The sequence below is a fragment of the Sceloporus occidentalis genome, unplaced genomic scaffold (genome assembly GCF_023333645.1).
Source record: "Sceloporus occidentalis isolate IW3139 unplaced genomic scaffold, rSceOcc1.0.p SCAF_29, whole genome shotgun sequence".
Taxonomy (NCBI): Eukaryota; Metazoa; Chordata; class Lepidosauria; order Squamata; family Phrynosomatidae; genus Sceloporus; species Sceloporus occidentalis.
In genome coordinates, this window is record NW_028317009.1 from 5,418,213 (window position 1) to 5,445,515 (window position 27,303).

Here is a 27,303-nt window from a genome sequence, read left to right on the forward strand (position 1 = left end):
GCAGGCTAAATAATATATGTTTGTGGCACGTTGTGATTTAGAAACACACTTTGTCCTGGGATTTATAAATTATTGGAGCATTCGCTGCTTTAGATATTATAATAACACTCCTGCAAAAGCGGGGGATAAAGACTGGAAAGAGGGACCCAGGGATTAAGGTTCAAAGCGGGACTGACCTCTTAAAGACTGACACTTTTGAGGTATGATGTTAACTTATGTTGGAGCAGTTGGCAGCACACAGGTTTAGCCCCGCAGCCGTTTTTAGCCTTTGTGCCAACAGCACGTATGCCTCTTCTGCCCACAAGCGGACGTCTTCCGCCCGTCCCCTCCCGCTAACCCTGTCAGCGCTTCTTCCCGCCCACCACGGATGTCACCGATACGCCCATAGTTACAGTAACCAGCGTGGTAACGCTCAGGCCCTGCCCCTTAGTTACTGTCACAGCGCCAGGTCCTGCCCACACGAGCCATTATTTGTCGTAGCTGTCCCGCGCATGCGCAGTACAGTATCAGTAGGGGGCGTGCCGTCGGTTCCTGTCAGTGTGAACAGACCGGAGCCTGAACCGGAGCGTACCAAGTCACCCCGTGTGTATTCTGCTGGCCCGAGCGGCCATGCCCTCCGACTTCATCTCCCTGCTTAGCGCCGATCTCGATCTGGAGTCGCCTAAATCCTTATACTCGAGAGGTGAGCGAAGCCCGTGCGGGGAGGGGGGCGTGTGACCGAGAAAGTCTCTCAGAAGGAGGTTAAGAGGACACTGGGGGCGCCGACGAACGGATTACCGGGGCCTCTTTCGTGCTGGCTGGCCTGGTCAGCTCTGTAGACATAGTGGTTGCCGCAGAGGATTCTGGGTGTGAAAGATTGGAATTGGTGTACCTTGTAGGGTATCCGGCCTGCAGGGAGCTCTTTATTCTGGTACCGGGAGCTTGCAATCTAAAGAGGCTTTCGATGGAAGATTAGATTGTGACCCGCACTGCCCCTCGTGCTCGGTAACTGCGTATGCATAGGATTGGGCTCGGTAAATCCGGGTCTGATAGCTGCTCAGCGCTGCCTGCAGTCTATGTACATACACACACATGGATGCACGCTCTGTGGGTACCACTCCCATCACTCTCTGCTTCCCCACACACTCTGCTTTCCCCCTGACTCCACACGTGTGGTCAGCGCATTAGAGCCTGCCTGCGCGTCTTCTCGCCTCATGTATGTAACACATTGAACTGGCTTACGGCTGGGTGTTTAAACTGAATCGGTGTTTAGAAAGATCTTTTATTTGACGCGGTTTGACAGATAAAGAAAATAGCTGAAAATCCAGCAACTGAAAACACACAATTCACAAACAATTTCTTAAAACACGTATGTTCAGGGCGCACAGCGTCCTTTGACCTTTAACTGTTTAACTTCGTTTCCTATCTAGAACGGTGAGAAACAGCAGTTGTGTTATCGGTGTGTGTTGCCTTATGCAGCTTGTGGATTGCGAGCTCTTGAGACTGAGCGCGTTGCTGGCATTCAGAACTGGCTTCCCGTAATATTCAGATTTTTTTAGGCACGCATTGTAATTGATGAGAGTGCGGAGGCGTGCAGTGCTGCCGAGTATCCGATCGTCCGCACCCCGGCGTGCGCTTTTATTGCGTTTCCGTTAAATCCGATAAACAGGTGTTACAGGTGGCAAGCGCTCCGTGCGTACGCGGCGTATCGCTTTCTATCCGAGGCTCCCAAGGTCATCCACATTGTCAACTGTCCTTGATGGTTTGAGGAGGAGTTAGATCAGTTGAGAGTTTGTGCGAAAAGAAATGAAGCTTCCTGAGCGAGTGGAGCGAAGTCCTGAGTGGGTAAGCGTCGGTGGCATTTATTTCACCTTTGGCTTTGTGGACGCTAGTAAGTTTTTACATATCGTTGCCGTCCTCCCTGGCCCCCCCGAAGGGTTAATCCCGGCGTGCCGCCTGGCGCATTCGGATCGGTCGCTGACCGGGCTGGGAATCCTGCAACGCGTCCGGTGATCGTACCCAGCGGAAAGCGTATCGAGCGTCCGTGACATCCAAGCCCGAGCGTTACTTGAAACGTGAGGTCATGGAAGTGGTTTCCCTCTTAGGTGACGGAATTTGGTTTCAGAAACGAGCTGTCGGCCTCCAGCAAACATTTGGCAGGTGACTTAACCCGAATGCCAAGTCAAGTTTCAGAGTTATTTTTGGGTACAGATCAAGTATTGTCCCTCTCACGGCAGCCGAGTATTTTATCATCCCGCACGTGATCTTAAGCCGCTGTTTTAATGTCACAGGGCTCAGTCCAAACTGCATTAGTATCTGCGAGATATTAATCCGGGCACAGGCATCCCTACTAAATCACAAACTCCATTATAAGCCCGGCTGACGTAGGTTTAAACTCCAAAGTCTCCTAGCAGCCATTCCAGCATCGCGGCTTGTTCCTCCTTAAAGGGACCCTGCCACGCGGACCCTAACTCCCACAGGGTCACATATAGATCGTTCCTACGCTGCCCTTTCAGTTAATTGGCCGGCCTGCTTCCGGTGCTGCCTGGATAAATAGCATTCCGGCGAATCCGCAGCTGCAACCTTATCTTTAATAAGGGTAAAGGTAGTCATTACTGTGCCCGAACTTTAGACGGAGCAGGTCCTCGGTGGCCTAAAGTGGCTTTGTGTATTGAAGGGCTTTGTGACCGGAGCCGTCTGTAGGGCAGATGAGAAGGCGCAGAGTCCTGATTATTTCCCAAAAGAAACGGCACAAAATCTTAAGAGAAAAGTGAAAAAAGGGAGAAGGCCTCTTACCGGAGCCATCGGGATCTCCATGTGTGTTGGGTCCCATTGGGTGGCAATGGGAGCGTGTGTTACGCGTGTGTTAAGCGTGTATTATCTCAACGTGTCTTAGCCATGCCCGCCCCGTACAGAACGCTGATGAGATTCGCTTCCGCACATTAACGGTGTTACTAATACATGGAGAGGAGCGGCAAACGCTGGCTTGGTCCTTCGGTTGATGCGCATTGCGTACATCTGTTGGGCAGTAAATAAGCAAGTTATCTGGAGAATTCCGGTGACGACAGGCGTTGTAGTTCGGGGCGGTAGGAGGGTAACATTGAGATGCTCTGTAGGGGCTATGAAGGCTCCCATTCACATCCAAAGCTGAGCTTTCTCCGGTCGTAGCGTTGGCCGAGCTCCACGAACGCGAGTTTACTTAAGTTTCGGCTGAGAAAATAGTGTTCTTTTGTGAGTTTGTGTTACAGCACCGCGGTGCCCACGAGGCCTCCTTTGTAGATTGTGCCGAGCGTCTGATATTTAGTGGTGATTATATGTGAACGCTTTGGACGGGATCTTCATGTTTTTACCCCGCTCGGTTACCGCGCATCTCAAGCTTTCATCTGACTGTAGTTTAGAGCTATAAAAATCTAGCCTTGGGGGCCTGGTGTGTCGGCTGCCCTACATGACAATATGTGTGATTTATCAGATTGTTGATCTTTGGGGTGGTTTTATCCATAAGTTCAATCATCTGTTCGGTTTGTTTAGTTATTACCATATGTCTTCTTATCAAATGCTTAAGGTTAGATATAAGAGACTGTTCTGGTGCCAAGTGGGATGCAGACGCCATAGGAACCAATGGAAGGTTGTCTATTGTGTCTTGCTCCTTAAAAAGTACCCCACGTATGGACAGCATCTTCATCTTGGATAAGCCCATTGTGGGCAATTCTCACCGTTTCCTTCACCCTGGCCGTTCAGGTCATGGCTGGCGCCCAAGAATTCAATGCTTGCCGTATCATAGAAAGCTTCTGCTTCAGTACAGTTGGACTTCCATTCCCATCATGATTCCGAAGGGCTGTAGATTGCCCACTCCTGCCATTATTACTAACATTACTTTTGTCTTAACTCTTACACCCTCCATAGGGGGAAAAACGCCCATAGGCAGTTTACCTACACGCATTTAATTAAAGGAAAGAATGCGGAGGTGACAGGTCTGTCAGAAGCTCTTGACGTACTAGAATTTCTCTTGTTTCCAGAGGTTGTCCTTGAGGACTGGGCAGAGTTGTAGATGTTCCCTTATGAACAGGGGTTGTATGCAGAAGAGTGTCGCCGGGATAAGTGCGCGCGTGTGTGTCAGGTGGGTGGCTTAAGTGCTGTCGTTATACTTCTAGCATTAACCTCAGGGCAAAGTACTGATTGTTGCCCCGTCTGATTTGGTTATTCGAGGGAAGCGTGTATTGAAGGAATTATCGTGGCTGTGTTTCAGATTGGGTCTTCATCACTGGGTTTTGGGCTTTTCCAGAATCTCATGCAGTCTCGTTGTGCTGTTTGCTCTCCAATAATTCCTTTTTTTCTCAGATCTGTATGTGATAAGTCGGAGCCGTGACCCGAAGCGGTGCTGTTTGTGACTGCGTTCTGTTCAGTAATAACCCTGTTATCTCTCGCTCTCCGAGATTCGATGCCTTTACCCGGGAGAGCCGTGACCTGCAGCGGTTGGATGTGACCGCCAAACTTCCTGTTTCTGATACGCGCGGCACGTTGTTGCTAATCGATTCTTATAGCGCCAACATATACTGCAGCGCTGTAGTTAGACTTGGGTTTAATAATTGATATTAGACCTGTGTCTTTTCACCTTTTAACCCTGTCCCGCTCCCGGTGTCCTCGCTTGGTTCCACTTGATCGGCCAGAAGTTGTGCGTTTTTCTGTCGTAGCCCCACGGTTTTGCTAGAAGGGGTTACTGCGGCGTTAATGTTTAGCTTTTCATTGGCATACAGTCATTCTGTGCATTCCTCACATGCTTTGTTGGCTTTGGACTTAGTTTGATCTCCTCTCTCCTTAAGGGGGTTGGTTTAACTCCTTCACAGCTTATTGTACGGTTAAGGGTTAAAAATCACTGGAGGCACTGCAGTGTAAATCTAGGTCAGGTAGCCCCCTGTTCCATTCCCCGCAGACCCACATGTGCACCGCGCACGCCGGTGCAGCAAGATAAAGCAGTGATGTGTTTATCTAGCGGACCACTAAAAGGCTGGATTTCAGACGGGAACGTATATAATGCTGCAGAAGGTAATTTATAGGCTTTTTAGAATATCGGTAATTCAGAATATTGTGGGGCTTCCCCTGCCGCGGTTTAATGCAGCGCGGGCGGCCCGTGGGCTTGAGTTCGGTCATCAAAATGTCATATTTTGCACAGTTTAAATTAGTAATACATGTGAATACCAGACGGCCCTGTCACATGTTTGTGGCTTGCGTAATTTATGATCAGAGAGCTGCACGCAGGAATATTTATAATGAAGGTTAATATTTATATTCATAAAGACTCGTCCCCAATATTTCACTTTCCTTGTGTTGTCCTGATGACTCTGGGAGCCACTATGAAGCCACCGATCATATACCATTGCCCTATAATGTATATGCAGCACATACGGGTAATATCACCACGGATCATATACCATTGCCCTATAATGTATATGCAGCACATACGGGGTAATATCACCACGGATCATATACCATTGCCCCATAATGTATATGCAGCTCATACGGGTTAATATCACCACGGATCATATACCATTACCCCATAATGTATATGCAGCTCATACGGGTTAATATCACTACGGATCATATACCATTGCCCTATAATGTAAATGCAGCACATATGGGTAATATCACCACGGATCATATACCATTGCCCCATAATGTATACGCAGATCATACGGGTTAATATCACTACGGATCGTATACCATTGCCCTATAATGTATATGCAGCTCTCATATGGGTAATATCACCACAGTTTAACCAATCAAGACCAAAATCTACTTGTTTAATGTTTTATATTGAGAAATAACCATTGAAACGGAAACAAAAACAAACCGCGTTTGCTTTTATCGTTACTTTTTACTCTTTTATACAAACACACCATTTTCCAGCCCGCTCTGGCTTCGTAGATACGTTCTGTGTGGCTGGTGGCCCCTTCTGTCCTGGGCTACCTTTCAGCTCTGTTCTCGGCCCCCCATCACTTGCTGTAATGTAGCGGGATAGATGCTGTCACTACGATCGCTCGGGCATGCGCGCAGCGATCTTCATGTTAGCTGTAAGCGCTGGGCTTCTGTATCGTGGTCCTCGCTTGGCCCGTGCAGCGCTTTATTAGCGTTAGATGGAGTCGTTAAGAACTTGATTGCTTTGATTGCGAAACGGTGTCATGTGACGGAGAGCGAGGGTAATCTGTTTACAGCTATTGCCCCTGCTTTCCATGCTGGATCCGGGACCGTGCCGTCCGGCTTCCAGCGCCTGGCCAGCTTTATTTTCCCGGTATAAATAGTTCCATGGAGCGGCGGTCGCGTGTCCGTTCCGTGATGCAAGCGTTTCCATGATCTGAAATAGACTGACGCAGAAATACCTGTCCTGTTACTTCATTCCGACGTCTCGCTGGCTTTAACCGTTACCGGCTGCTGCTGTTACTGCTTCCTTCTAACCTCTGGAAACTACTTGCAGCGAAGTATCGGAGCCAACCGGGGCCGGATGCGCTCGCTGTGACTGCACTGCTTTGACGTTTTGTAATAAGGGTGTTGATGACATCATCGCCATCTTCGCAGAGTCGAGGCTTGTAACGTTTATTAGGTCAACGGAGAAAAAAATGTAAAGTTGTATTAGCTTTTGAGACCTTCAGGTAGAAGAGACCTCCGAGGCCTCAGGGATCGGCTTTGAATAAAGACTCGGCGTTCTGTAATACGACAATATGCATTTTCTCTTTTTCAGAATCTTTGTAAATCCCTCTTTTTTTTGGTATTCTCTAGAAGTGATCGCAGAGAGTAGAATCATCGCAATCCCTAAACGGAGGGGTGCTCTTATTTTAAAAAAAAGGATCATACAAGGTATGGGGAGTTTGGATCATTGCACCGACACAGGTTATGTGTAAAGAGATGCTCTGATTCAGTGTGGTGCAGTCGCCAAGGCAACCAATGGAATGTCCTGGCTGATAGCTTCACCATATATGTACGTGTGTGTTTATTCAGCATATGTAATATATACGTAGATCGCTGCATTTAGTAGATCTGGGCTGTGTGTCCATCTAGTTGGATTTGATGGTCCTGCAGGTTCAGGTAAGAGCAGTAAACACAGTCATTGCTGCCCAAGGATATCAGCCATCGTTTTTTTCCTCGTTTCCAGACAGTTTTAGCCTTTTTTTGTGAATATTATGTATATATCTCCATAATCTCTGCCTGCGGAGGAGTCGCTAGGCAGCCGTGACACGTCTGAGCTGGGCTAGCATGTTACAGACGTGATTAAATGTTTTGGTTTTTTTTTGCGTGTGCTGGAGAAGTCATGCCTTGATCCTTTAGATCTTAAAGTGGCTATTGGGGCGTAATAATTTAATATATAATAATAATAATAATAATAATAATAATATTGGCATCATTCAGCGGATACAAGTTGGATCGCACTAGGGTACCTTTAGGATCTCGAATCCCCTCTAAGTTAACAAGGACCCTCCGTTAAGATCTTTGTGCCATCTTTGGCATTTCAGAACAGGAAAACTTTTTTAACCCCCTAAATTTAGTCTGATCTTAGAACGGTTACCCTGCATGGTCTATACGCATATAGACGTTTGGGGGTCCCCCCCCCCCCAAAAAAAAACCTAGAAATGATTTCTATCTCGTTATTTTAACTCTCTCATCTGTGTGTGACGGGGCAAGGAATATTTTCCCTTATATTTCTCCATTTCTATTTTTCATCGAGGGTCACAAAGAGTTGACCTAACTGGTTATTGCTGTTTGCTGTACATTCTTGCTGTGAGAATAGTTTAAATATTTTCTTTGAATTGCTTGTATTTTTCCTTTAAACAAAGCCAGCCTCGGAAACGTGCAGATTTTAGGATTTTCCCCAGCGTGACAAAGGTCACGAGTTTAAGCCCTTGTGTAATAAGTGAACCCTAGGCTATAGGTTTGTTCAAATAGATTTACATTAGAAACGGCTTATATGTTGCGTAAATATTATAACAATATTAAAACAAAAACAAAAACCACCAAATTCACACATTCACACTTTTTTTTTTTTACTCTTTCCAGCTTATACCTGATTATGTCTTCTTGATTGGCTTTTTCCTGTTTTTTTTATCTCGGAAGAAAAAAAATTTAAACAAGAATAATAAATAAAAAATAAATATAATCAAGAATGACTTATATTTAAATATTGGACGTTTTTTATGTCTACTTTTAGATCATTTAGAAACGTACATTTTTGAAAATGTGAACTTTTTTTTTATTATTTATTTTTTTACATAATGCCTCCGCGGTCACAGCTCTGCACTCTAGTAACTTTGTTTCAGGTTTTTTTTTTTTCTTGTTCTTCAATCCTCTGTCCTCTTCTGCGCTGTCTCAGAATGAACTTCTCAAGGTTTCCCACTCTAATCTCGTACAATAGGTCACATTCTATGTTTTTAACCTCAGAGTGCCAACGTGGCACGCGGCCAATCAGATCCTTCTTTATAATGTCCTTTAAAAAAAAAAGAAAAAATTTAATCTCATCACTGAACTGTAAAGGGTTTTCGTGGAGCGTGGTTTTTCCGATTAACCCCTTCTTAACCCGGAGCTGTGCATACGCTTTGCTAGCGGCAAGGAGGTTAAAAGTTTAGAGCGTTCTGATTGTTCACCCACGGCTTCCTTGTGAGAAAGCTGCTGCTCGCTGATATTAGACAGATTAGAAGTCCATTGGGACTCCGTTTCTAAGTTGAGGATCACCTCGCGACCCCGGTCTGCCTCCACGCGAATAAAACTTTTGTAGCTAAGGCTGTGTTTACGATGCTTTGGAAATGATCAGATCATTAAAGATTTTCACGGGATACAGAGATATTTGTTCGGGGAACTTTGGGGTCTTTATGGCGCCAAGCTTTTTTTTATTTATTTATTTATTTATTTATTTTCTGTGCTTGGAAAAAAAAAAAGTTTCTAATTGTTTTATTATTTAAGGGGAAAATATTCCCCAAAAATAAACCAGAATAATGAGCTAGACGTGATTACCTGTCATATCATGCATAGGAGTTGGCCGACGCCGTGTGCCAGAAGGAAGCAGTGATCTTGGTTTGCCTATACCTGAGACTAATTTTATGTGGTTTGAAATGAAAAACTCTTACTTGTTTTGTGATGAAATATTTAAAAAGGTTACAGATCTTAGGGGTCTTGGTGTACCCGACGTTCCCTATGGTCGGGGGCCACTGGTTCTCGGGGTATGGTTGATGGCGCAGCCTTTCCCAGATGCTTTGATGCATTTTCTAGAATAATGGGACCTTTAAGGCCATAGAACCCCCTGAGACCCTCATACCCGGCAAACATTCTGAGCCCCTAGAAAAGGGGGGCATCGGGGGAGGAAAGAGGCATGTATCTTTTGGATATTTTTATACGATTGCCTAATGTGACCGTGTTAAGATTGTGTTCATAATAAATTGCGCAACCAGGTGAATAACATCAATTATATAAACTCACGCGGCCAATGTTATTATTAACAGTTGTAAATACGTTAAAGCGTCACAAACACACAAAAAAAATGTTTCCCAAAAACATGGATGCCGTTGCACCTCTTCGATCATTACTTCTTCGCCCGCTTTATTAAAACCGCAGCTACCCTTTGGCCCTTTACATCACTATTTTAAACCAAAACCGGCTTCGTGTTAATGGCGGTAACGTGTTATCTGTTACAGAACGTCGTTTCCCATCCCGTTCTCTCTTTTATTCTTGTAGAATCCGTTTATGACCTTCTCCCGAAAGAGCTGCAGCTTCCGCCCTCCCAAGAGACGTCCGTCGCCCCAATGAGTCAGACAAGCGGAGGGGAGGCCGGATCCCCTCCGCCGGCCGTAGTCGCTGCTGGTACGCATTTCATTTTAATTCTTACTTGTTTCGTAGAGTAGATATTTTTTGGGGGTGAAGGGGTTGGGTTCATTTATTTATTTATTTATTTTTGCTACTGGCTAAAATGAGCAGTGCTGTCAAAGTTAACACCTGGAGATCGACTAGTTTTGGGGGGGGGCGACAAAAAAAGCAGAATTTGATTTCCAAATATAAACTCATTTTCACGCATGCTGTTATGCTCTTACTGGCGTTAAAAATAATAATAATAATAATTTTTAACCAATTTTAGATTAAATTTAGATGTAAAATTCCTTCTTATGGAGGGTAGTTGTGTTTAGAAGTTCTTCCTTAGTATTATTATATTTGTATAGCACCAACCGGTTCTGGAGTGCTGTACAATGAATTTATATTACTTAAAAAAAAAATAAAAAATGACAGAATGAGTCCTTCTGGAGGAAAAAAAAACATTGTATCTGGCTTATTTCTCGTATTATTTATCTAGTTTTGCAAATATTATGTAACGAGTGGGAAAAAAAGAAACAAACGCCAGTTTTGTTATGTTTGATTCTTTACATAATAATGTCATTTCTGCCAAAATATCTCAGTGTTTTAAATATGTTGCAAGATGTTTTGGCTCCTTATCTAATACGTGCAGTTTATATACTGCCTATAATCCAAACGGTTTATTTGCTTCCTCCAGCATTCATTATTCCCAATCATTTAAATAATCGCATTACGGCCTCGGGTTTATTATAGGTTTATGTAAAATTGTCAAACAATTCAGAGATAAACTTGCCGAAAGTCAAGACTTCCCTAACGTTTCTCTTTATTTTCTGAGCAAGTGACATGAGTTGATGGATCTGATGTCATATTGTGGTCTGGCTCAATATAGTCAGGCTTAGTTAATACCGGGGAACAGTATATATATATATATATAATATATAATATATATATATACTTCTCCGAGTTAACTTATAGACAACCCGCAGAATTTAAAGCTGGATTCCCCTAGAAGCAGATGGAATATAGTGAGATATAACCTGTCCTTCAGCATGCCGATATACTCCTTATCCCCGTATAAAGCATGCATGTACTACACGCGCAAGAATTTTTGGTGCCATAATTTTAATCTTTTTTTAATCTGCCGCCTGCAAGCAATACGGAATTTAATTTGCTCGGCGCTCTCGTTTCTCGCTATATGCTATGTTTAATATAAAAAGCAATCCATTTTTAATTAGCATAAATCTTTTTTTTTTAATTTTTTTTTTATGGTAATTAAAGTAAAGCAGACGTTAAGGGGCGGGGGGGGGGCGGTCGGTCCGGCATTTTGACAGCAGGTACGCCGCTCGCTCGTTTATGTAGACTTCACAGCACTGCTCATTTCTCTGCGATTGCCAGTAATATCTTTCCAGATCTGTGGGTTTATTGTGCTTCTCCCAGACACATTCCTTCGATCAAATGAACTTTTTTTTGTAAATATTGGGAATAAACGCCATGGAAACCCGCGCAGTAAACCCACAGATCGACATGTCTACTTAATGGCTTGCTATCTTTATGTGTCATGAGACTAGCCTAATTAATTCCATGGAATAAAATCCCCTGTTGCCTCAGTGCTTTCTCTGCTAATAATACCCGGGCCGCGCGCTAAAAATAATGGCCCGTGTTTGCGTTGGCTGCAGCTTGTGTCGGTAATCAGAGATTGCCTTTATCGCCAGCGGTTATCATAGAATGCGCGCAGGTTGATTAGCCTGTTAAATCCGCTCTGACAGGCTGGCTTGGGATGTATTTGGCCTGAATTAGATTATTAAAGGAATAGATGTGTAATTCACATCACGAGGTAGGTCTGCCCTGGCTGGATCCGAGAGACGTTAGCCTCGATCTTCCTCCGAAGAAGCCTGTTAGAGCCCACCTGTTCCTCCAGAAATGAATGCGCGTGTACGTGCGCGCTCCACGCACCAACGATCCTATATCTCCTTTAAAATAAATGACCTTTCATTGGCCGTATTAAGAGAAAATAACCATATAATATCGGCGTAGTCCACAGACTAGCCGTGGTGTAAGCCTTGGACCTGCACTTTCTATATGCGTGACGTGGTCTGTCCTTAAACTCCAGCCATGGTGTACGCTATTAATACTTCTGTATTTGAGCCATTAAGACCTAATCGCTATATATCGCCTGCCCACGAGCTGGTAACATCCAGATGTCCACGTACCACAATGATATCTTAAAAAGTCATAGTGGGCTTCTAATATGGCAGCCGTAACGATGGGCATGATGCGTGCCGCGCGGGCTCTCTGTCATCGGTGATGGGTTCTTTAAGAAAGACTTCATTCCGTGATGACGGAGCATGAAATGCCGATCGTTGCGGTTGAGCTGTCTGGTTGCCAGATAACTATTAATGTGCATGCCTCTTCTGCCGAGCTGATTCATGGAGATCCGTGCCTGGAAAGGAGGCGTGATCTGTCTTCAAGATATTTTTCTGAATCATTTCATTCAGACAGTAAAGAGCAAACCTCGGCGCGTAGTTCTGACCGCAGGTTGTATTCATCTCTTAACTCTGAACGTTCCGTATTAGATCAGTCGCGGTCTGGAATGGGACACAGTTGAATTCCGGCCGTGACACCACGGTAAAAGCACGACCTCACTCCATTAACCATGACATCACTGTTCTTATCTACAGACGGTTATGGTCATTATGGGAACCCCTCTACAGATGGTTCTTAAGCATATATGTGGATGTCCCACTATGTCCCGCAGCCGGTCAGTAACTAATTTCCAATATCCACAGCATGTCCTATTCTAACTCTCCTAATCCACGTATCAGATATTTTTTTTTTTCCATATCCGTCCCGTTCTTTGCCTCCTCTGCTCGGATCCGTATTACGTTTACGCTTCCGTGCAGGTATGAAGTCAGGGCATTCCCGTACACCGCAGTCTCCAGTCTATAAAACCCACCAGCTGTTCTCTTCTGTCTCGTGCCATCTGGCTACGTACAAAACCCATGACGCTCTCCTAGCCGTAGGTTCCCGTGACTCTCAGCCCAGCGCTCCCATGCCACAACTGCCGCCAAATGCACGTAACGGTATTATTAGCTTGAGAATGTACAGCTGAGGCAATAGGTATCTTTTTACTGGAATGGCAGTCGTAATTGTTTACGCTGGAATGCTTCGTTACCAAATAACAATACGTGAAATCAAATATTTTGTGTCTGAATGGCAGGATAAACATTTCTTGTTGAGCATGCGAATGAGAAACAATGTGTCTGAATGAATGTAAGCTAACGGAAATTCCATGTGATTGCCTTTTTTTGATATTTGCTGGGATGCGAGCTGTTTTCTCTATTAATACAGTTAACTTGCGTTCTAGCTCCGCCACTCTGAGGCAGGCATCGTGTGGTGGGTTGTGTGACAGTGTCTGTCTATCAATAGTGAAGACATATAGTGCCAGAGACACTTAACCCATCCAAACTCACCCAGGGTCTAGGTCGGTCTTGATTTCAGACTTTTTCCTAAGCATTTTTTTTTCTTTGTTTTGTTTGTTGTTTTTTTTTCCTTTCTTTCCTTTTTTTTTTATTTTATTTTAAGTAGTGGATTGATAATGAATGTTAAAAAAAAAAAATAATTTAATTTAATGATGCATCTTGTTTATTTTTTATGTACAAAAAAATATGAATTTTTATTATGAAAGTTTTGGGAGCAGCTTTGCAGTCACTAGTTTTTATTTATTTCATTTAAAAAAAAAAAAAAAAAAAAGTCAGAAAAATACTGAACGGCATGTTAGAGAATAACACTTTATGGCGTGGTTTATAGATCTCAGGCATAAAGTAAAACTGTGCCGAAGAAGCATGTATTTAATAACGTTTTCAGCGAGATGATGGATTTTAGCTGGTTATAATTAACAGAATATATGCTGAAGGATATAGCAGGTGAGTATTCACCTTGTACAATTATTATTATTATTATTGTCGCATTTCCATAGGGTCGCGGCCCCGTGTAAGATCTTTGTTTTTTGGGAGTACGAAGAGCTCGTGATTAGGAAAAGTTTCAAGGCCCTGATTAAAAAAAAATATATATATATGCACTTCGTATGCCGCCCCCCCCCCCCCCCGGCCGATTACCTGCTATACGTCCCAATGTACCCCAGTGGACTTTACATTGATTATATCAGGCGGGGCGGCTGCAGATTATATATATAAATGTTGGACAAAAGCCATTAACCCCGCAGAACGCGCCCAAAGTGACTGCAAGGCTGCCTCAAGATTGAGAAAAAAAAAAGCCCAAAACATTTATATTTGGGAATCTCGTGATAGCGTAAAAGCATTTTATTAACCCTTACTATGCCAAAAGGGTGAGGAGCACATTGTCTGGCAATGTGCTGCACACCTTCCTGGCAGTCTGAGGGTTAATGCATGCATGGTAAAGCAAAAAAAAAAAAAAAACCACAACAACAAGCACAACACACATGTAATAAATTCTGATTTTATTTCAATGTGAATGCTTATTTTTGTTTTTTATTTAAATTTTTTTTTTTGAAAGTCACTGAATATTTTAATTTCAGACTGCAACGTTTGACCAAAGCGCACAAACGCGGCGTAAAGTGGAACTGATGTACGTGTTTTTCCGTAACCCTTATGGTTTATGGAAGCGAGCAGAAACCCCCCTACAGCGGACCGATGTTTAGACATGATGAAAATAAAACAGTCCGATAAATGTAATAATGTATGCTTATTATTTCAGAAGATAAGCTTGAGGTTCACGAGTCGTTATATTATTATTATTAATATTATATGAATATTATTATTTTCTTAGTAATTTCTGATGTGCCCCCCCCCCCCATTCGTGAACAAATCTAATTATATTATCAGGACCCGCAACTAAATAATAATCATTTTGGATAATCGTTCCCCGTAGTATTAATTGACGGACATTATAAGAGAAATCCGTATCGCACTCCAGCCATTATATCCCTTCTGCTCGTCTATCTGAAAATATAAATAATTTAATCCCACGTGCCATTCCCGTGTTTCTAAAGACAAACGGTATGCGGTCCGTCAGATACATTACGAGACCCCCGAAGGGGGCGCACGCAGTTCCGTCTCTGCTTTCAGATTTTTCCATAATAATAATGGGAAGCGAAGTATATCAGTTCTGTTTTGCTCCGAAATAAGTTTGTTTTCGCCTCTAATTTTGTTATCATTTTATGGTTGATATCTGGGATAATTGGCAGATGTTTCTCATATATTTTCTCATATTTTTATTCCAGGATTTGCCTCTGAAGCAGGGAGTGTCTGCATTAAAAATGACCTGTAGTTCTCTGCTTCATAGGTTAGAAACTTATTTTAATACTTTGTGGCTACAGACAGTCCCACTTAAAACAAAAAAAAAAAAAACTGAAAAAGAACCCAAATATTTGAATTGGCACCGTGTTTAATGGGGTTAATGCACACACTTTGTTGGATTTCAATTCGGCTGAAAATGCATTAAATCGAGGCGGTGGAGCTCGCAATTTTTTTTGCTTGCAGCCTACGAAAAAAAATCAATCCATATACGTAGGTATAAAAATGAATGATTAAGAAAACGGCACGGCCGGCGCAGGTTTTTTTTTGCCTTTTTAAATTGACCTGTGCTGGCGTTGACCCGTTATACCTACCAAAGTATTTGAGCTCTAAATCTTTCCAAATTTCTCAAAACCGTTGGCGGGGAGAGAAAAAAACCAAATTTGTCTAATTCCATCGGGACTGCTGGCCAGCGCAGGTGAAAATGTGTGTATTTACTTTTGGATTGTACACTACAGATGCTTCATCTTCCTCCTCTTCCTCCATGGGCGGTGCGCGCAGCTCCTTTACCACCACCTGCAGCCCTTCTATTTACTCTACCTCACTCACCGATACCAAAGCTATGCAATTGGAGACTTGCTCCGCTGCAGTGGGGGTAAGTAAACCGGGGGTAAGTGAACAGCTCTTGGCCGGCAATGCGGGCCGGCAGCAGTCCATGCCGTTGAGGTGGACGGTCCTCAGCATTTCTCCACCACCCGAAGACCTCCTGGACAGCAGTCAGATGTCGTGCCAAGATGACGGAGGTGGACAGGATTCCGAGCAGAGCTGCAACATGTGGACCGAGGATTCCACCTCCAACTTCAGCAACATGAGCTCCCGTTCTTACAATGATAACACCGAGGTCCCGCGTAAGTCCCGCAAGCGCAACCCCAAACAGAAACCCGGTTCCAAAAGGCGGGACTCCAACATGGACGTGTTCGATGCGGACAGCGCCAAAGCCCCGCACTACGTGCTCTCGCAGCTCGCCTCGGACAACAAAGCCAACTGCCAGAGCGGAAACGGGTTGGTATCAGTGTTTACGCTCTCTATCTCCTATCAAGCCGCACAGCGCTTTGTTTAATAATACTGTCCCCACAGTAGAACACCAACCCCGAGATAAAACCCACTGATGATTTACTCAGAAACGGCCATTATCATTACTGGCGCTGGTAGCGGCCATCGGCACTTCTCTGAAGCTGATCAGCTCCTTGGTCTGTGATAATGACATGTACAGCGCTATGGAATTTGATGGCGCCATATAAAAACAATAAATAATAATAATATGTTTGACGTGAGAAAGCCTGGATGAAAAGAAAACAATCTAAATCTTAAAAAAAAAATAAAAAATGCTGAAAAGGGTCTTATCTTCTAAATTATAGCAGCTATTTGCAAAAAAAACAAAAATATGCTAAAGCCCACTTTATGCCAGCGCTGTCTTTAAACAGGAGATTGTTCCTGGCGTTCTAGTAGACTCCATTCTATCTCGGATTAAATCTGACCTTGTTCTTCAGCGCTTTGCAAACACGGCTAGAAGTTTGAGGATTTGCCCCAATGATCGTATGATAACCTTATTTGCACTCGTCATGCGGCACCATGTACTATAATTCCTTGATTAACGAGACCTCTTTTTTGGGGGGTTCAGTAAATCTAATTTAAACGTTTAATACGTTTAACCTGTTATTTCCTGCATCTCTCCCCCTTTTTGTTATAGGACTATGCTGGCCGTTCTCAGATTTCTAACTTTGCTCCAGACTTTCTCTCTCTGAACGTTGACGCTCTTCTGCCTCCATTCTTTGGCAGCCTTTTCTTTATATATTATTATAATTATTATTATTATTATTATTCCAGGCAAGCAAATATTGATTATGTTTTGTTTTGTAGAACACTGGAGAATCAGAAAGGAGCCAAAAAGACGCTGCTCCTATGTGAGCAATATCCTAGCAAAGGCGAGGGCAAGGAGCTGAAAATAATCGTTCAGCCAGAGACCCAACATCGAGCCCGGTATCTAACGGAGGGAAGCCGGGGCAGCGTGAAAGACCGCACTCAGCGGGCGTTTCCTACTGTAAAGGTAGGTGTGAAACTGGCTACCAAGCAATTGGTGTAATTAAGGTGATTAAAGGTTGCCCTCAATGGGTTGGTGGCAACCTGTGGCACATCTAGCATCATCTCCCATTCATTTCAAAGGCTTCCTAAACCAATCAGCAATTTAACAGTAGGGAGGGATAACGTCGCAGATCCAAAGAAGTTAGGATGGCTGTTCCCATGGCATACTTGTTGCTGTAAATGCAATTAGGTTTATTTACGGTATAGAATTGGGGAAAGTAGCAGAGCCGCTTCAGATACATTTCGGTGGACTATTTCTATTCGCTATTTACCGTCGCTTAAAGACACACGAGTGAGAATAATACTTGCTTTGCTCTGTTCCAGTTGGAAGGTCACAACGAGCCTGTGGTGCTTCAAGTCTTTGTGGGTAATGACTCTGGCCGAGTGAAACCTCATGGATTCTACCAGGCCTGCAGGGTGACCGGGAGAAACACAACTCCCTGCAAAGAAGTGGACATAGAGGGCACAACGGTCATAGAGGTCATGCTGGACCCCAGTAACACGATGACTCTAGCGTAAGTAAATAACCCCTCGTCGGCACCTGCCCCGAGGGTCCATGGAGCAGGAGTGGTGTAATGGGCCGTGATTGCTTGCTGCAGGAATTATGCTATCAGGCATTTAATCTGAAATGCAGAAATACCACATTCTGACTTCACTGGTCCATGGAAGGAATGCAGGCTTTCCTGAATGTCTGCACAAGATGGAAAACTTTAAGATCACCCTGTATACTTATGTATAGCTCGTTCACGCTGATCCTTCGTGCCGGGGATGGGCATTGGTTTGGTTTTGAGCTGCTGTGGAACTAGAACCCCCAGCAATTCTCAGCTTTTCCAAACGCCGGCGGCAGTTTGCAGTTAAACGGCACCTATGGATCTTTGGCCCTTACCTGTTATTGCCTGTGCTGTTAATTGAATGAACTCGGTAAAAACCATCTCGTGATGTATAGGCCTGTGGAATAAAGACCCACAAAATGCCCTCATCCAGCTTCCCAGCTTATTGCGTGCATACGCAACCAACGCTTGGCAAACTGGCCAGCTGGCTTTCAGTGCCTCATGACTACAGTTAGTTTTTATTGGTCTTAGTATTTTGGCCATTGGCTCAAACCGCTGCCGCGTGTGACCATGGGAGAAATCCCAGAGTTTGCGGTCCTTCACCGTTTCTTTTCCCAATCTTGCCGCAGGGTGGATTGCGTTGGGATCCTGAAGCTCCGAAACGCCGATGTCGAGGCTCGGATTGGCGTCGCCAGCTCCAAGAAAAAGAGCACACGTGCAAGACTTGTGTTCCGTGTCAATATCCCTCGCGACAATGGTTCTGTCTTAACACTACAGACCCCTTCGTCTCCCATCCTATGCAGTAAGTTTGACCCGCGCCTCTCCCATTAGTTCTTATAGCTACCAGTATTTTTCCGACTCCTCTCGTCTTCTGATATGTATTTGTTTTTTTCTGAATTCTGTTTCGGTATGCAAAGGGCAGATTTAAATGTCAGGTATCACCTAAGGGCTGAGAAACTTCATGAACACTTTATGACATCTCATTCGAAAGTCTTTCAGTTACGCGTGGCGCAGTCTTTTTCTGGCAGTGAAATTCGGTTGCGTCGAAGAAGAAAGGATAAAGTATAGTTAAAAAGCGTAAACAGGGTTCGGTGTTCCTTCTGTACGTCTATGGAAATCATTATATGGCGTGGCCATTAATATTAGGTGGTCCTACTCTAGCCGCTCTACAGCTTTGTTTAAATGATTACCAAAACAATACTTTGTTATAGAGAACCCCCCCATGAATCTTTCTGTTGGTCATCGACGTCCAGCGCCTAATGGAAAGTTTTTGTGTTTTTATTATTTTTGTTTTTTATTTTTTTGTGGTTTTTGGAATGTGTCTGTAACTCGTATTATATATTTATTTTTTTTTAAACAAGAGAATTTTGCAATCCGATAAGATTATTTTATTTTAATAAAATATTTTTGGAGTCCAAAAGAAAGAAAGAAAGAGAAAAAGAAAAATAGCGAAAATAGTATGTTGACTTGGCTCTGGATTGGATGTTTGGAAAGTGCAGATTTCATTTCTAATTGCGCCTGAAATCGTCTGTTTTCCCTGTTCATTTTCCATCAGCCCAGCCTGCGGGGGTGCCCGAAATCCTGAAAAAAAGTTTGCACAGTTGCTCTGTTAAAGGGGGAGAGGAAGTCTTCTTGATTGGCAAAAACTTTTTGAAAGGAGCAAAAGTGATATTTCAAGAGAACATTTCAGGTTTGTACAGCGAAAGACTCGGCCGCGTCTCCCAAGCCGTTGAGCGACGTAGCCGCTCGGAGCAAGCGTAGTAGCGACAATCGTTCAATCACGCCGTGTTTGCATTTACTGTTTGTCTCTGTTTAGATGAAAATTCATGGAAATCAGAAGCTGAAATTGACATGGAGTTGTTTCATCAGGTATATGTATATATATATTTTTGTTCACACATTATTTTAATCCAGTGACAGAAGGTACTAGGTGGATAATCAATGGTGCCTAGTGTTTTTTGGACTTTTCAGAGGACCATTACGTTTTGGGGCTTTTAGCATAGGTTTTCCAGTGAAAGCTGCAGAAACACTTGACAGCAGGGCCAGTTGTTCTACATACATTGTCCAGGGTTGCAGAATATGATGGCGCTTTAGTAATCTATAGTAATAATCCGCTTGCTGCCAATAGCCACATGATTTGCATCTGTTGCAAGGAGCTGATCTTAAACAACTACATTGCTCTTGTAAAATGTGTGCATACTGAAAGTGAGTTGTGTGTATTTTAATTATCCCTCTGTATACTGGCTAAATGTCTAAAGCACACCTTTTGATCACTGAGATTCCACGTGTGGCTCTAAGAATTGCTGGCGTCACCTGGAGGTCACTTTGCCCTTGGAGGTGGAGGTCACTTGGCCTCTAAGAGAACTGGAGAAGGGGCAAAATGGAGAGTTGAGGGAACGTAGCCCATGGAACATTTTGACATATTGAGTAGGAACGCTCCTGCCCTTTTGGTATTACCTACTGAGCTCATGCCATTTTATATCCATGTTATCCGCACATCAAACGTTTTATCGCATGTGTCGGCCTTGTTGGGTTTTTTGTACTTTAATCCATGCCATTCATGTTTCGCAGCCAGGCACGGTGGAGTTGTAGCCACTTGCCACCGACACTGTCTCTATTGATTCAGCTACTGTTGGGTTTGCTCCCCATACATATTTACTTGTCTGTAGTTTATTCTCCTTCCGGGCTACCGGTCGTTTAAATTATATGGTGCCTGGAAGCATTTTGTAGAGCACCTGGATCGTTTGGGGCTTTGTGTAGAACGCCCGGGGGCTCTGTGCCAAATGTTGTCGAACGAGCATAGAATTTGGGAGCAAACTTGATTTTCTTGGGAGCCGGCAAAGTCATCTTTTTAAAATAGTCTAAAAAAAAAAAACTACGCGTCAACAGTAGCATTTTCAGAAGCCACGGCTCCCTGCTTTTTGGAGCGTATAATTATTGTGCAAGTGTTTACTTTTGTTTCACCTTGTCTGTAAGTTAGTGGTTTTAACAGTCAGATGACAGGCTGGATAGTTCTTCAACTTAATGTATTTGTGTGATATAATATATCATTTGAACGTATTATTTAAATATGTTGCAGGATTTGTGATTATCTATAGATCTATTATCTATAATCTATCCATGATTAGTGGGAAGGCTGAGATGAACACCTACTCCCCGTTTAGCGTAGCACTGCTCATGTCTTGTATTGGAGGTCCCTTACGTACACGTGGCATATTTATACTACAATGACAAATTATGCTTTTTTTTTTTTCCTTAGAATCATCTGGTTGTGAAGGTCCCCCCCTTCCACGACCAGAACATCGCATCCCCTGCTTCTGTGGTGATGTTTGTGGTGACCAACGCAGGCCGATCTCATGACGTGCAGCCTTTCACATACACTCCAGAGCCACGTAAGTATGCGGTAGGACGTGAGCACCGGCCATGAGCTCCGGCCATGAGCCAGAGGTTCACCTCTGGCTATCTGATCAGGACTGAAAGGAGCAAAACTACTAACGATTTGTAAAACCGCCTTTCATCTGGCTGTGGCATTAAAGAAAAGAATAACACGTATGTTAACGGTTATGATGATGTGGCTAATGTGTGTGTGCGTGCATGTTCCTATAGCGCCCCGTGGACATACCCGTGACACCCCAGCTCTCGGCATACGGAATGTCTTTGTTAGTACTGAAGGATAGCAATGTTAAGAGTGCAGAAATAAGAAAGAAGTGGGACTTCACCTTTAAGGTTAGTCTGTGGAATCCCTATAGTAGGTGTAGTGAGAAACGGATCCACAGCTGATTGTGTCTGTGGGGAGTGATAGGATATGTCGTGCTCCTTTGATGCATATATTTATGTGGTGCCAGGAGCCATTAGAGTAAATTTGTAGGCAAATGCATCTGTGGGTTTTCTCGCTGTATAAATCCGATGAATTGAAAGATGAAGCCGTCTGTAATTTGTCAGTAATCTGTAAACCCCCTTTGATTGCTGCCATATTTAACCTGTTATAGGCTTCACTGTTCCTTAACATGTTCACTTAATTCAGTTTGTTTTTCCATTGGCAGCCATCCCTGTAAATGCTCTTATAAAGAAAGAGATACCGAGCCCAACACAGTCCTGTACTTTTGAAGACACTATGAAAGGTAGTAATTTTTTTCCCGGAGGTCGCTTACTTGTCCATGAAGGTGGTTTGCTCCCAATGTTTGACAGCTACAGTGAGTAAATAGGCCGGGCCCCTACTCCATAGAGCCCTGTCCGCGGCCCTTACTAAATCTTAGCACGCCACCCAGCTGCTTGCTTCTCTTGGGCCTTTCCAATCCTGCAGGTTGTTAAAGTAAAATACAGTAGATAAGGACTTCAAACCCCCTGCCGAGCTTCACGCCGTGGAATCTCAAAAAAAAACCAACTTTGCGGACCGTGCTCGGCTTCCCCGTAAAGACAACTTTATGTAGAAAGTATATATATAAAAAAAAAAAAAAATCACGCCTATCGGTACTCGTAGTAGCTTCCTATAAATTATTGCTCTTTGTGTCTGCTTGTGCTCGCCCCTCGTATTAACATTGGTTGGTCTAGTAATAATAATCCAGTTCTACTCTCTACGGCACAAGTAAGAGTGACCACTATCACCCCTGGTCACGAGAATAACAAGCCGCATGTAGAGGTCATCTTGCCACCTCCTCCATAACAAAAGCCATGCAGCAGTAGTAAAAAGAAATGCTGTTTACCACCTCTGGCCCCTGGGCTTCCCTCGTGACTCTTGTTTTAATAGGCTCATATGCATTGCCATTCTCACAGAATAGAGCCGTGGAATGCAGCTTTATGAATGGTGGATGGAATGGATTTGACTTGTGACTTTGAATAAAGGGGAGACTGGGAGTGAGGAGGGCAAATAACTCCCACTAATTGCTTAAACATACAAACACTGGTGGGAATTTCCATAACGAGCAAAGCCCACAGAAACATGATGCTGTGCAGTGCCAATGATGCGTTGATGAGCTTAGCCCTGTTTAGCCGGCGTGGTATTTAACTTTGTCCAGACAGCAAGGAAACAGCTTTCTGTTTGTCAGCTCGGAATAGCGAACCAGACGTGGAACATTGGCCAAGGTGCTGTTGCTTGTAATTCTGTTCAAATTACATTTAAAACCTCAGCGAGGCTTAGGAAAGATTCCTGTTTTTTCTGTCTGTGGCTCGCCAAGAAAATAATATAACTCATAATTTCCTGAAGCCGGTGTAAGAGTTCTTCTTGTTTAACATTAAACCAGTAATAGCTGCGGGATCAGCTGATGATATGGGGCAGACACAGTGTCCCTTCTTCTCCTGCGGAAGGGGGGACAGTTTAACCAATCAGTGGGTTTACTGTCCCTTTAACAATAAGACAAGCTCTTCATGCCGCCCTGTAAAAATATAGCCAATTAATAGAGAGTGGAAAATCTTTTAAATAAGCCACATAGGTTATTTCAGCTCGTGAGCATAATATGACCTCAGGAGTCCGGAAATAATTAGCTCAGCCATTTTTGTGTTTCCGACACTCTAATCGGTTCTAAGGAAAGAGTGAATGTTCCTTTAAATGCGGATAAGATCAGGACTCCCATGGCACCAAGCCTTTAAAATGTGCCTTTTTGGAATGCAGGACCCTCTTTCCTGTGTTTTCTCAAACAGGAAAGTTATCCGGAGCCTGTCCTGCGGTTAGCGATGCGGTGTGTCGGACCTCGCTCCTTAAACGCCTTCCTGGCCAGACTTTGGAATCTAATGAAAGATTCTCACGTTAATTGGAAATTCCTAATATAAGGGCACAGCTCGGAATTTTCTATTGTTAGCCCTCCGACAAATAGCCATTGTGCTCTGCTAGCTATAAACCACCCGATTCACCCATAATAAGGGGGTCTGTTGGAGATGAGCATGATGTTACCCAGCATGCGCCCGACCATCTCTCTGTGACTGCCTGCTCAATTTTTAGATTAATATAATAGAGCCGTTGCACTAAACAGACAATAGAAGAAAGATGATGCATGCCCAAAATGTCTACTTTCTTTGACGGATCCTGTTGCCTTTTACCTTCCGCTTATGCATATATATTTGCACGTGAAGATCCATTAACCGGTATTAACCCAACCAGTGATTTCCCGGTCTAGCTACAGGTTCTTTCTCTCCGTCTTCTTACAGCGGCTGTAGCCCCGTCTCCCTGTAATCTGGAGCAGGTGAACTCCCGAGGCTCTCCCATTAAATCAGGCAGTCTGATCAAGAATGAGGAAGTGGCCCCCATGGAGCTCACCGGAGATCAGCGACCCTCACCTTTGTACAAAGTGAGTATTGGTTCTCTTTTAAAGTTTATTACAAGGGAATAACGCGTCTCCTCTGGGTTACGATCAGAGGTCATGTTTGTTATTTTTCCTTTCCAGACATCCAGTATTGCTGCGACCGCTCAGCAGACTTTAGAGAACTCATCCAGTGGGTCTTTTTCGCCCGCTGTATCCCATTTGCCTAATGAGAACGATCCGCAGACCCCAATTCAGGTGTTCAGCCCAGAGCCGCTGTCCACCATCCAAACACAAGACATTGCACCAGCGAGCAGCTTTCAAGCTGTGACTTCTTCCAGCCAGTGTTCAAACAATGACTCCATCATGCAGCAGGCGCAGTTTCAGGCTATGGATTCCCAGTCTAGAGAGACCATGCAGTCCGAGAGGGCCTTAGCCGCATTATCACAAATGGCAGAGGCCACACAGCAGCCTCCTACGACTCCGTTGCAAGAACAAGCGCAGACACTGCAGCAACAAATGTTCTCAACAAGCAGCGGCGTGAACCAGTTACAGGGCGTCATGCATCAGCTGCCATCCAGCAACTTCCAACCAAACGTCACAGGCGGCAACGCAGATGTGAACATGGTTCAGCAAGTTCTGGAAGCGCAGCTCTCCCGTGTACTCTTTTCTGGACAAGGTGGGGGTGAAAATAACCAGTCATCGATGGGGCAAGTTCAGGAGCAGCTCAATGCTGGGATGTTTCAGCAAGTGAATTCGATCCAAAATAATCCAAGCCCTGGGATGTTTGGTTCTCCAGAGTCTGTGAATTCTAGATCAGAGAATGTCCTCTCTGGATGTCCTGATAACCTTCTGCAGCAAGCCGAGAACTCCTTGTCAAGTCAGCAGCAGGCCATGGAAACCACGGCAGCCCTTGTCATGGAAATGCAGCAAAGTATGCACCAGTCTCCAGGACCAATTCAAACCGATCTCTTCCAGAGCCAGAATTCTGGAGCCAGGGGCATTCAGTCCCCAGTTTATCAGCATCAACAAGGGTCCCACTTGATGAACAGCCTTTCCAACAATGAAGATATGCAATGTGACATGTTCCCAAGCCCGAATATTTCTGGCAGTGAAGGCAGCGGTGGACAGCAGCAGGTATCCGGCTCTGCCTCCAGTATATTCCAGGCTTCTCCTTCCCCAGACAACAAGAGCACGTCGGGACAGGCTGAACAAATGCAAAGCGATGTCTATCAAAATGTGGTCCAGATGCAGCACAGCGGCGAAAGCCAAGCTCAGGTGAACCTTTTTTCACGAGCAGAAGACATGCTTGGTGTTCAGTCTAGTGGGAGCCAGCAGCAAGGCAATGGACTATTCCAGCAAGCTGGGGATATAATCAGTCTTCAGACAAGCAACTTCCTCCAACAATCCCCTCACTCGCACGCGCCTCTCTACCATACCCAAAATACAATAGGGGACAGCCAGAGTATGCCCCAGGATACTCAGGGCTCACTCTTTCACCCATCCAGCTCTATGGTACAACACCAGAACACGGCGCCTTCACAAGATCAATTGCAGCCCCAGCTTTTCCACCCGCAGAGTACAATTTCAGTTTTGCAGAACTCTTCTTCTCCAGAGCAGCCACCCGCAAACTTGTTCCTCTCTCAGAGCGCCATGAACTCTCTGCAGGGTGGCGCAGTAGCTCAAGAGAAGCAGCTCTCCTTTTTCACAAGCCAGGGTTCCCTGCCGCAGCTTCAGACAGGTCAGAGCGCAGAGCAGCAGTCTCCTTTCCAACAGCAGGCCCAGCTGTCTCACATGCAGATTTCACAAGAGCAGCAGCAGCAGCAGCAGCAGTCACAACAAGGCCTGTTCCAGTCACAGAACCAGCAAACCTCCATCTTCCAGGCAACTCACTCCATGGTTGGGATTCAGACCAGCTCGTCGCAGCACGACCAGACTCCAAGCTTGCTTTTCAACACGCAGAGTTCAATGGACACAATGGGCTCCCAGGAACAGCAGCAGAGTATGCTCTATAGCTCCAGTCAAGATCAGATGACTACTCAGGAGCAGCAAAGCCAAGCGCTGTTTCACTCCCAGAGCATGGATTTCCAGGCTCAAAGTCCAGTTTCATCCCAGCATGAGCAGCAGCAACAGTCTCCTTTGTACCGCAACTCTCCGCAGCTCCAGTTGGTTCAGCAGTCTCCAACGTCCCCTGACCAGCAGGTGGCCATGTTTATGTCTCCTGCTTCAATGTCGGCCCTGCAGAACAGCATGAACCAGCAGGAGCTGCAGCAGGCGACCATGTTCTCGCAGTCTATCCAGGGCAACGCGCCCTCTTCTCAGTCCCAGGCTGCCATGTTCCACAGTTCCGCAGCGGGAGCCATGAGTCAAATGCAGAATCAGCAAACATCTCCGCAGGCATCGGGAATGTTTCTCTTCGGAATCCAGAATAGTGAGTATTCTTCCATTTCTACAGTACCGGGTTTTTTTCTACACATTGTGTGAGTGGTGAAGAATATGCAGTCCATGGGTCTGTTTTGGTAATATCGTTGACCTCCCCAACTAGCTTTAGTGCCAGGAACAATTCAGATGTCCTAGCAGAGGGATCAATCATTATTTAAATCTCATGGCTCATCTTATGCTAAAGACCTCCACTAGCGATTAATGGGAGAGTTTGTAAAAACATGCGTTTTTTGGAGCAGTTGAGAAAAAAAAAACATAAAGCTATATATCATTCACCTGTCAGTAAAACAATTAAATTCACTTTCTGTTGTCAAAAGAAACACTCCTTCTGCTTACCAGCAAATCCTGCACCAATTTGGAGTCGAGATGGTCCACAAAAAGCAGGGTGATGTCAGATATGACCACTTCTTGCTGTGTTACCCAGCCAGCGATAGAAGCGGTTATGACGTTAGTATGCAGTCATTAGCAGATATTCCGAGCTCTATAATGCCCAGTCAACAAAGTGCTCAATGCCAGTCAGCAAGTAAAACAGACAACAAGATCCCGTAAGCATGACTTCACTCATTACTTGTGTTTCCCTCAGGCTGTGGTCAGATGATGTCTCCTTCGAGCGGATCTTTGCCGGATCAGATGATGGCACTGGGCCAGTCTGGCCAATCCCAAGGAGATGGGCAGTCGGTGACCACACTTCTGTCTCAGCAAATGACCGAGAGCTCCCAGATGTCTTCAGATCAGAAGATCAATGATTTGCTCGTGTCTCTACAGAACCAGGGAAATAGTTTATCTGGCTCTTTCTAACTGGTAAATTGGATGCTTGGTGCTTCTAGGTTCTGGTTCTTCTCTTTTAGTATTTAGTATTTA

At 44.4% G+C, this 27,303-nt stretch overlaps 1 protein-coding gene across 5 annotated transcripts; it reads left to right on the forward strand.

Moving 5' to 3' along the window:
• Nucleotides 1–609: 609 nt before the first annotated feature.
• On the forward strand, nt 610–27,240 carry LOC149299192 (nuclear factor of activated T-cells 5-like). 5 transcript variants are annotated; one of them, XM_089486290.1, is made up of 14 exons: nt 610–682; nt 4,028–4,029; nt 9,651–9,816; nt 15,593–16,136; nt 16,995–17,181; nt 17,541–17,731; nt 18,397–18,569; nt 19,323–19,457; nt 19,584–19,636; nt 21,027–21,177; nt 21,811–21,888; nt 23,909–24,048; nt 24,145–26,431; nt 27,026–27,240. In XM_089486290.1, exons 1-14 carry the CDS (start codon nt 610–612, stop codon nt 27,238–27,240), a joined length of 4,395 nt encoding a protein of 1,464 aa, XP_089342416.1. The 5 variants fall into 5 exon arrangements, with proteins under 5 accessions (XP_089342416.1, XP_089342417.1, XP_089342418.1 ...); XM_089486291.1 differs by lacking the exon at nt 4,028–4,029 and having other exon boundaries at nt 9,691–9,816; XM_089486292.1 differs by lacking the exon at nt 4,028–4,029 and having other exon boundaries at nt 9,691–9,816; nt 21,027–21,159; nt 21,811–21,891; nt 23,918–24,048; nt 27,023–27,240.
• Nucleotides 27,241–27,303: the final 63 nt, after the last annotated feature.